The following is an 11719-nucleotide window of genomic DNA, read 5'->3' as shown; positions in this document are numbered from 1 at the left end:
GAGCAATTGCCCCCCTCGAGGCCGCAACGTGCCAATGCCAGGGATTAATCCTGGCACTTGCTTCAATACAATTCATGTATATTTTGATTAGTCCAACATGGAGTCGGTTGACAAATACACGTGCATATCTTGACTGGAATTCTGATTTATACATAAAAATCAATGGATTGACCAATTCCGTACCATCCGTTGGGGTTTGGGCTTTCCCTCTCGACAATGCTGGCGTTATCGTGTCTAGGGGTCATGCCGCAAAAGGTCTGAGATTACGCGTCAATGGTATTTGTCGTTGTCGTAATGGACAAGGAGCAAAGATATATTACTACATGGATAGCCAAAACCATTGATATACTACTCTCTTCACCTGTCGTTCTCATCTCTCTCATATTCGGCGAGCATACCGCGGCGTTCATCTGCAGTATGAGCATCCTCAGTCGACAGGTCTGCCTGGCTTTTATACCCCTTGATCACGGCAGCAAGTTTTTCGCCCTCTTGTTTTCCACGTTCCACATTGACAAAGTAGATGAGCGGTGCAGGCAAACCCACGAGTGCTGCCAGGAACCAAAAAGCAGGGCGAATGTCTCCAGACGCGTCGATAATGGCACCGACAATGGCTGGTCCGAAGACACTTGAGCCCTTGTCAGTAATCGCATACAGGGCGTAGAATGCGGCCTCTGACCCAGCCGGGATAAGCTCTCCGTATAGAGAACGGCAGTAGGAACTGAGGCCACCGAGCACCAAGCCGTAGACTGCCGCCAATGGGTACATCTCCCAGGGCTGCTGTAAACCAATCACGCCCCAGTTCTGCACAAATGGCAAGTATCCTAGTAATCCGTACAGCGGTATAACTTCAAATAGCGCGATACAAGCAAGAATGGTCTTGTGAGGCTGAAGCTTGAGTCTCCTCGAAATGAAAGACCAGCTGAACGCGCCGATAACACCGGTCGTTGTAGAAATGACGTTGATCAGTCCCAAAGCCCATGGCTTCATGCCGAGCGTGGTCTTGGCAAATAGAATGGCAGTGGAGGATGTGGTTGCAACGGCATCCGAGAGCAAGAACCATCCGGCAAGGAAGAGGACAATGTCCACCAAACGTCGAGCCAACTTGATTGTTCGAAATAGATTCTTCCACGCATATAAAGTATACGACAGCCAAGTCCACCGGCCCTTGGTCTGCAAGTCCGGTAGAGGTGGCCCCGGTCTCGGGCGAAGCCACATAGCAGCAGGAATGGTAAATAGCGTCCACCAAGAACCAATAAACAAGAGCACAACCCTTTGCGACCAAGTCGAACTCTTCATGGCTACTAAAATCATGATGGATACGCATTGAACAAACAAGGCGGCCCCATAGCCAATGCCAATCCCCTTGGAGGAAATCTCTGTGGATAATTGAAGCTCAAGGGAAGTCAGTTCTGACTTGGTTGAGGTACGCGTGAGCTGGTGAAACTCCGAGTTGTTATCATCTGTAGGAAGCTGAACAGCGTCTCCCTCGTCCAACGGGCGTCCCTCGTCCGCCGAGTAATCTTCATTCTGCGATTCTGAGCTCGTTTCGTCGTGAAGAATTCCTTCTGCATACTGAACCCTCGGATGGTGACGAACCAGAAGGGGGAGGAAAGAGTTCAGAAGGACAAACGAAGCACCAAAGGACGTGTTGGATATAATAGCCAACAGAGCCCCAAGTACGTACACCTGCTTAGAAATGAATATGTACAGCATCACGCAGATGCCTCCCATCCAGCCAAATGTCAGGAGTAGGCGCTTCCTGTAATTGCCGTGATCAGCAGCACAGCTGATACTGACGACCAATATGGCTTGCAGTAGAACACTGATGGAGAATGTGTACATGGCGAAGCTTGCAGTGTTGATTTCAATGCCCAGGATTTCCACGATGCACTGCCCATCGCTAGCCTTCCCTTTCCTAGCAGAGCTGTCGCCGCAGGGTGTTTGTCGGTCGGACAGGAGGACGCCGTTTTCCCTGGCGAGACTTTCGAGCAGGATGGGTATGAATGATGCTGTCGTCGCATTGGTCAGCAGTGTTTAGACACCTTGAAGATGGCTTGCGGAGCAGAAGGTTTGGTTTGCGCGGCGCACAAGCTCGACTGTCGAGACTGGATAGCGATGCGACGCGACATGAATCAAGTTTCGGACTTACAGATAGCTGCAGGAAAATCACATCAGCAAAACCATGGCAAGGCAAACTAAGCAGACATGGAGGACTCACCACATATCACGTAGACTTCGGCGGCGAACCCGTAGGCATAGAAACCTTGGAGCTCCTTGCTGCTCGTGGGGCGGGTGTCTTCCCCCGGATAGGCACCGGACGATCGCCCGTCCTCGTCGATACTCGCGCGTGGGGTCATGCTGTCGGTGCCAGAGTATGAGTCGTCCGTTGAGGAGAACTCATCGTCGGCCTCAAAGGATGAGGTGTGTGAGCGGTATGAGTGTTTGGACACGGTGCTCTGAATGGACAGCAAATGGTTGAGCGGCGGTCGCCTCAGGTGGTCATCATTCCGCGGTACCATGGTAGGTAGTAGCACCACCTCGAGCTCCAAGCTGGGGGAAGCCGGGGCCTCTCTGCGCTCTTTCGGGTGATCTCCAGTAGCGTTGTTTAGTGGCTGGTCGCCCAGAGTCTCAGTTGCTTGGGCGGCTCGAATGCACCTCCAACCTTGAAAGTGTGCCGCACGGCTAAAATTCCGTTTGGATGTCGCCTTGAAGCTTTTTGCTGTCTGACACACAAATTAAGGGGGGGTAAAATAATCCTCCAATGTCAGTCAACAAATTTTCTCAAAAGAGTGAGAAAAAAAAATTTGGCAGCCCTTCGTGTACTGGGCCGCCTGGATCAGTCCATTTTCCACGCGATATTCAGGTTTCAACCAAAGCAAGGGACCTAATCCACCGGGGATTTTCGGCAGTTCGTTGCTTAAAGAGCCCGGACCTCTCTTTGAACTGATTGCGGTCGGTCTCCGGGTCTGATTTCTGGAGAATGAGACCAGTATGACGACCAGTTTTGAAAGCTTTATAGGAAGAGTTGGACTTGACGCGAATCACTTGGAAAGTAATAAGTATACAAGAAGTAAGTTGCTCCTAACTGTCAATGTATGTCAATATAAGAAGAAGAGTACGCGTAATATTACAGAACACAGTGATCGTGGGAGCTTGATCCTGCCGATTTGTTTACGGTAAACGCTTGGCCTCTCAGCCCCTCGCTCATGTGACTCTCAAGGCTACATAACGCATTGGATGTCTTGACTCTTCGGTGCTACAGCACTGATGGAAGCAGTATAGTATGGAGATCGTGAGTTGAAGGATCGACAACCTAAAGCAACTCTACATCTAACAAGACGGCAAACTTTCAGGTAGATCCCTCTAATCCATGGCGATCTCGAGTCATCACCAGCACCATGCATCATTTGATCAAATCTCAAAAGGCAGTAGGAGACGCTCGTATACACCAGTTGCCTACTTGCCTACCACCATTTGCATCGCCGTACACCCACTTACTGCGGCATCCATACCCGTTCCGACCAACCTAGTATGCAGCTGGGTAGGTAGGATAGCGGGGTTGAGCCTCCATTGTTTCACAGGTCTTGATTGATGGTGTGTTGATGAATAGCAACCCTAGTCAGGTAAGTAAATCGCAAGGTGAATCAAGAGATGTCGGTTTATAAGGTAGGCTTCTCGCTCTGTTGCACAGAAGACGTTTCTTTCTCTATTCGCTCAGACGCCATCGTCGCCCTATGACAAGCGACCTAACCCTCGGAATAGAACCCTCGGGCCTCAACTGGGTGGGTAGCGTAACAAAACCATACGCAGGGTTCAATACGGCCCAACAGTGCGGGTCTGCCCACGGACCAAAGACTTTTGTCCCCATGGATGATCGACATGCACTCCGCATACCACCATCGATGAGAAGATCATCGCTGTGCCGTATGAAAATTTCCGCGCTCAAGATCCAGGGTTTCGTCCAACACAAGTAATAAGCCACCGATAAGCTATCGTGCGACATTGTACGGCCATTTTCTACCTAGGAAAATCAATCGCGAGACTTTTATCGGTTGTCTCATGACCGGTCTATGTATACGTTGATCTACTTCCGTGGCCAAAATAGAATATACAATCTGACAATTGGAAGAAAGAGAGAGAAATCTCCCCACCCGCATCAAGGGACAAACGCATGACCCAATCAGTGTTTGCGCACGACAAAGCGGGTCATGAACGGTGTGACATGAAATGCTTTTGTAATCATCTCCAGTCCTGTAGACGCTCTTGCCTGTACCATGTCGTTCATAAATCTGTTATCCAAGCTACACAAAGAAGAAATACGAAGCGGATATGCAAACGCCCCTCTCAAAATACCCGGTCATGATGTACCAACCTAGGCAAGGTTTCGGAGACTCAACGCCGACTTCCTCATCAACGATAGCATCGCAACCGCGCTGAATGTAATGACCGTCCGGAACGACTTCAGGCTAATTATGGACTTCTTGGTATTTTCCTATTTTGACCTTGTTCTTGAATGTTTTCTTCAGGACAATGCCGTCTTGAGGCGTACTTGACTCTAAATATGGCCTAGTCATACTGATCAACTCCGAATCTGAGTTACCCTGCTGTATTAATTGACTGCTACTGTATTGATAATATGGATATTGCAGTGCAGCACTGCCATCTGCCCTATGTCCGAGGGGTATCACGATTTGCCTATACGACGTGACTGAAAATAGAATTTCACCATGTCCACGTGTGGAATATCTACTATATATATGGCAAGTGTATGCTCCTTGAAATGGCGCCATCCAGAGAATCACGACATTCAGCATCAGTCAACTCTCCATTCACTCTTTCGTCATGAAGACCGCTGCACTCCTTCTTCTGAGCCCTCTCCTAGCCCTCGCAGCTCCGGCTGTCGAGTTGGCAGAGCGTCAGTCCACCACCTCGATCGACCAGCTGATCAAGGCCAAGGGCAAGCTCTACTACGGTACCTGTACTGACCAGAATCGTCTGAGCACGGGCAAGTCGGCAGCCGTCATCCAGGCCGACTTTGGTCAAGTGACTCCCGAGAACAGCATGAAGTGGGACAGCACCGAGCCCTCCCAAGGCAACTTCAACTTTGCTGGCGGTGACTACCTGGTCAACTGGGCCACGACGAACAACAAGACGATCCGAGGCCACACACTCTGCTGGCACAGTCAACTGCCCAGCTGGGTCAGCAGCATCAATGACAAGACAAAGTTGACCAGTGTCCTGCAAAACCACGTCACAACCTTGGTGACCAGATACAAGGGAAAGATCAGGGCATGGGTTCGTAGCCAGGACTATTGTCCCCATGATGGATAAAATCATATCTCTCTGCTAATCAAGATCACTAGGATGTCGTCAACGAAATCTTCAACGAGGACGGCTCCCTCCGCAGCTCCGTCTTCTCCAACGTGCTGGGCGAGGACTTTGTCCGCATCGCCTTTGAGGCCGCGCGCAAGGCCGACCCGGACGCCATTCTCTACATCAACGACTACAACCTCGACTCGGCCTCGTACGCCAAGCTGACCAACGGCATGGTGGCCCACGTCAAGAAGTGGCTCGCCGCCGGCTGGCCCATTGACGGCATTGGCAGCCAGGCCCACCTGAGCGCCGGCCAGGGCAGCAACGCCGCCGCGGCCCTCAAGGCCCTGGCCGCTACCGGCGTCAAGGAGGTTGCTCTTACCGAGGTGGATATCCAGACTGCTCCTTCCAATGATTATTCTGCTGTGACCAAGGCCTGCCTTGACACACCGACCTGTGTTGGTATTACTGTCTGGGGCGTCAGAGACCCGGTAGGTTTACTTGACGATGTTTGTTTCATGCCAAAAGGAATATGTGCTAATTATATTTAAAAGGACTCTTGGAGGGCAAGCACCAACCCTCTCCTGTTTGACAGCAACTACAGCCCAAAGGCCGCATACACTGCCGTCGTCAACGCACTGCAGTAAGATCATAGCACAAGGTTACATCGTTTGTTGTGTCTTTGGTGCCATGATATAGTTGTACATAGGGCCAAGCCTAGGTCGTTACTTAGCAAACACTTGGATCTAATCACAAGCATTGAAAATCATTAAAAACTCATAATGTTACTGATGTCAATTCATGTCTTCTGGTAGTCCTCTATACCACTAATGTGATGATCAAGGAACATTCTGTCGAGTCAACTACCTTTTGATGTTGGGAATGAAACTCGAGTCATCGTCCGAGTCGAAACCCCTGGCAGCCTGTTGTCTAACAGCAGACTTCTGGGCATGCGCTGCGTTTCTAGCCATTTCATTGCTTGTCGACTGTACTGCTACTGCCCTATAAACCCGTACATGTCAGTGATTGGTGTTGCTAATGTAGTTATGAACATTGCTCACTGTCCATGGGCCTGGCCCGACTAAGTTCTGAGATCTTGTTCGATGTGCTTGATTATATCCATATGGGGTCGATGATTCTGTTACGAATATGCACCCTTGCATAAAAATAAACAAATATATTGGCGCTTAAGGAAAAAAAAAAGGGGTTTAGCACCGAAAGCCGGGAATAGGTCAAAATAGGAACTATTATCCCTAATAACTGCTAGCCAGCTGCCTAATAAGATTATAATTTTGGCAATAATTTAAACGGATAAATTATTAAAATTATTAAATTTTATCGATTTTAGAATTATAAAATCGGCTTAGCATTATAATCCAAGGAATATTAATAAAAAAATAAATAAATATATATTATAAAAAAATTTCCTATATAAACAATTATTACCTTAATAATTAATTTAAATATCTATTTTACCTATAGGTAAAATATTTAATACGTTTTAACGACTATATTTATAAATTAATTTAATTACTTTTATTTTTAAAACCTTATTACTTAATATTTTCTTTCGAAGCTACCGTCCCCTATTAATATAAACCCTAATATTTTATACTCCAGGTTTATTTTAAAAACCCGTAATCTAATCGTTATATTTTAATTATTTTTATTTAGGTATATTACCTTTAAAAAAAACCTTAAATAATATTTAGCAAAATATCGTTAACTAAAAAAACTCTTTTTTCCTTATCCAAATACTCTTAGCGCTTATTTGCGCAAAAAATAAAAAAAAATAATTTCGAATTTACGAAAACCTAATATATAAAATTAGTTAAAAAAATCCGCGTATTTAAAAAAAAAGAAACCATTTTCTTTGCGCGCAAAGCCCAAATAGGATAAATTATATAAAAATTACAAAATTCCAATAATACTATAGCTAAAATAGCTAATATTATTTTTATTTTAGTTTATTCCGAAAAGCTTAAATTTAATATATTAGCGGCCTTTAATAATACCCCCGGGTTACTCCGAAGATTTTTAGCCTAGGTCCGAGCTTACCAGATTTTTTACGGCAACTAATTTATAATAGAAAAATAAAAAATACTTTATATTGCGTTTTACCTTAAAAAACGAATATTTGCTTAATTCGAACTTTATTTTTTAAACGTAACTAAACACGAATAATAAATAAAATTATATAAAGCGGAAATTTAGAATATTTTCTAAAATTATATAGGATTCGAAATAGCGTTTCGATTTTTATTCTAAAATCCGGACGAAAAACGATAAACTAAAAAAAAATTTAAAAATTTTAAATAAAAAAAATCCATATCCAATTATACGGCAGATTTTAAACGTATAATCGCCAAAATAAAATATACCGACGATATTAGGATTATATTATATTATCGAAAATTTAAAAATAATATTAAAAACGAATTTAGCAAAATCCTTAAATGATTAGCCGAATTTAGCAAATATAACGAATTTACCGTTAAAATCGATAATTAGTTATACGCTCGATAAAACGAAAAAAAAAGGAATTATTTTACGCTACGTTTTTAACGCAATTACGTTAATATAAATAAATTACGAAATACCTAATAACCTAAAAATAATTAATACGATAAAACCTTATACGAAACCTATAATAAATAAATAAACTTTAACGCTACCTAATATAAAAATAAATCCAAAATTAAATACTATAATTACAACAAAATAGGATACTACGCTAACAAATATCGCTAACCTAAAAAATCAGGATTTAAGCTAATACCAAAAGGCAAAAAATAATTTAATAATATTAAAAAGGATAATATATTTTACGAATTATTCTCCTAGACGGTATATTTCGATAATAAATATCGGACGTATAAATCCAATAAGGACGAAAATAGATAATACCCCTAAAAACGGAGAACTTTAGCAATTATACGACTAAAAAGGACCGTATACTTTAGAAAATAAAGGCAATTCCAAAATAATAACGATTATATATTTTCGGATACTTTAAAAAACGAAATATACTATTAAACGAAATAGGCAAAAAGCCGGAACCAATAAAATTTATACAATAATACCTTTAGTTGCGAAGAAAATATCGATATCGATATAAATTTTAACGAGCAAAAAAAAAATAAATTCGTTAAATTTATCTAAAATAACGACGAAAAATATATTATCGATTATATATCCAAAAACGGAACCAGTTACGTTTACGATATAATTATTATTATAATAGAATAATAGGATACCGTATTATAATTTGCAAAAATCCTTTAAAAAAAATTAATATTTTATAAACCCGACGAACCTTAAGAGCAATAATAAAAAATAACGCAAAACTTACCTATATATATTTAATATATAATACCGTAATATAATACGGATATATTAACCTTAATTATAATATATACCTATAAAATAAAATCCGAAAAAGGATATTTCCTTTGCGATATAACGAAAACGCTATTTATTACCTTTTTAGGGCGGGAAAAATAAAAAATATAAAGATTAGTTATATCGACCCCCGAAAATTCGTAATACTTTATATACGATTATAAAATTTAGACCGATATTTAAAAAACGGAAATAAAAAATAGGAAAAATGCCTATATTACGATTGCGAATATTACGCAATAAAAAAAATTAAAATATAGTATTTTTTTAAAAAATATAAAGCAATAAAACGCATCCGCATTATAGCTACCTAACCAAAAAACAATAATACCGAAAAATTAATACGAATTATAAATAACGGATACGAATTACCTATATATTTAATAGCTAACTTATTATTACGACTAATTATCGAAATAATAAAAAAAACGGGAGAAACTTATATTAGAATTATAATTAGCTTATATTTCGTATACTAAAAATATAAAAAGCTAAAAAAGCCTTTTAAGGACGATAAAAAATAAGGAAATACCTTTAATATATAACTAAAAACCGGCGAATTATCTAAATAATACGGAAATCGACCCCTACGAACTAAAAAAATTTAAATATATTAGAATAATATATATATACGGCCGCCGAAACGCGATAAGCTAATAAACGAATTAACAAAAATTCGGGAAACGATTACGGGTACTTTTAAAGCGATAAAAATAAACCCCGACTAAAAAATCTATACGTGCTATAAATAATATTAATATTAACGAATATTTTACGATTTAAATTAAAATTATAAACCAGAAAATATAAACCCTAATAAATATAAAAGCTTAAGGAAATTTTATTTCGCTAATAATCGTTAACGCTTTATAAATATTATAAAAGCAAAAAAAAACGCTTTACGCATTTAATATTATTAATAAAAAACCTATATTATACGGAAACGGAATAATAAATATAAAAATTATATATATTTAAATTTATATTTAAGATTATAAAAAAAGACTTAAGTGCGATATTATAAAAATTATAAACTACAATATTATCCTAAAAATACCTTAATTATAAGCGAATAACCTTAAAATAAATTAAAATACCGGCCAATTTTAATAGGATATACCAAAAAAAAAGTTAGCTTTTAAAAAGCGACAAAACGAGCCTTTAAGCAATTCTAAAATATTTAAATTTTACTTTATAATTAAGTATATTAAGCCGAAATTCGAAACTAAAATACTAAAAAAATATTAGGAATTTAGCGACTTATTTAGTAAAATACTAAAAATAAAATTATTAAAATATACAAAATACAATTATAAAATACCTTTCCAAAAAGGAAAAAAATTATACTTTATGCTAACATACCTAATAAAACCTTAATACGAAAAGATACTAAAGGAATACCTAGCGGATATACTATAAAAAAAATAAATTATAAAATTTATTTTACCCGTAAAATACCTAATATTTTTTATACCTAAAAAAAATAAAAATAAGAAACCTAAATAAAAATTTTATATTAATTACCGCAAATTTAACAATATTACGATTAAAAATCGATATTTTTTACTTTTAATTAAGGATTTACGCGATAAATTATATAAAGCCTAATAATTTATAGCTTTAAATTTACCTAACGCGTACGGTTTAATACGAATTAAAAAAAAAAATAAAAAATCGCTTTCCGTTATAAATACGGATATTTTAAATATAAAGTTATACCTTTCGGATTAACTAACGCATTAATAAGCTTTTAAAATATAATTAACGACGTTTTAAAAGAATACCTCGATAAATTCGTAATAATATACCTCGACAATATATTTATTTACTTTAAAAATTTTAATAAATATTAATAATACGTTAAAATAATATTATAAAAATTATAAAACGCAAACCTGCTAATTAACCCCGAAAAAAGCAAATTCTATAAAAAAAAAGTTATTTTTATAAAATATATAATATCCTCCGGAAAAATTAAAATAAAACTATTTAAAATCGTAATAATAAAAAACTAGCCTACCCCGACCTCGGTAACAAAAATTAGATCCTTTTTAGGATTCGTAAATTTTTACCGAATATTTATTTAGGGACTCGGAGGTATCGCCGTATTATTTACGTATTTAATAAAAAAAAATATATTTTTTAATTAAATACTCGAAGCACAAAAAGCTTTCGAAATAATTAAAAAACGAATTATAAACGAACCCGTAATACGTATAATAAATTTAAAACAAAAATTTAAAATCGAAATAAATACCTTAAATTACGCTATAAGCGGATAACTTATATAAAAAAATAATAACGGGAAATTATACCTAATTGCATTTTATAGCAAAAAATTTACAAAAAAATAATTAAATTACTAAATTTATAATAAAAAACTTATAGCTATTATCGAAATATTCTAAAAATAAAAATATTATTTTAGCGGAACTAAATATTAAATTAAAATCTATACCGACTATAAAAATCTAATTTTATTTATTATTAATAAAAAATTTAATAAGCGATAAATTAAATAAATAAAATTTTTAGCAAATTTTAACTTTAAAATTATTTACCGCAAAAAATCGGAAAACGGAAAAGCTAACGCTTTTAGCCGAAAACCCAACTATTTCCAGGAAATATTAAAAAAAACTAATATTATCCTTTCGACGGATAATAATAAAGATTTAATACCAATAATAACCTTATATATAACCATAAAAATTATTAACGATAATAATTAAATAAAACGCATAGCTAAATACCTAAACCTAAATAATAACCTAGCGGGACAATATAACCCCGGATAATAATATTATAACGATAAAATTAAAATTAAAAAACCACTGCTTATAAAGCTAATTAAAAATTATTACGAATTACTTATCGGTAAATATTAAAAAATATTTAAAATAACCAAACGAATTTAATAATATTTTAATTACCTATAATTACGCAAATATATTAGCAAAGTTATTAAAAAATGCGATTTATATAATAAAGCAAAATTAATACGATA

The 11719-nt window shown here is 37.5% G+C and overlaps 2 protein-coding genes across 2 annotated transcripts; one reads left to right on the top strand and one right to left on the bottom strand.

Moving 5' to 3' along the window:
- Window positions 1–357: 357 nt before the first annotated feature.
- Window positions 358–2519, bottom strand: PFICI_01636 (Autophagy-related protein 22; the record flags this gene model as incomplete). Its single annotated transcript, XM_007830217.1, has 3 exons — window positions 358–2009; window positions 2150–2155; window positions 2219–2519. The coding sequence occupies 3 exons, from the start codon at window positions 2517–2519 to the stop codon at window positions 358–360; spliced, it is 1959 nt and encodes a 652-aa protein (XP_007828408.1).
- Window positions 2520–4842: 2323 nt separating this feature from the next.
- Window positions 4843–5960, top strand: PFICI_01635 (Endo-1,4-beta-xylanase; the record flags this gene model as incomplete). The annotated part of the gene is made up of 3 exons (XM_007830216.1): window positions 4843–5295; window positions 5364–5804; window positions 5868–5960. 3 exons carry the CDS (start codon window positions 4843–4845, stop codon window positions 5958–5960), a joined length of 987 nt encoding a protein of 328 aa, XP_007828407.1.
- Window positions 5961–11719: the final 5759 nt, after the last annotated feature.

This window comes from Pestalotiopsis fici (genome assembly GCF_000516985.1).
Source record: "Pestalotiopsis fici W106-1 unplaced genomic scaffold PFICI_Scf_1, whole genome shotgun sequence".
NCBI lineage: Eukaryota > Fungi > Ascomycota > Sordariomycetes > Amphisphaeriales > Sporocadaceae > Pestalotiopsis > Pestalotiopsis fici.
Note: the sequence above shows the minus strand (reverse complement) of the source record. Positions and strands in the feature narration are given on the sequence as shown.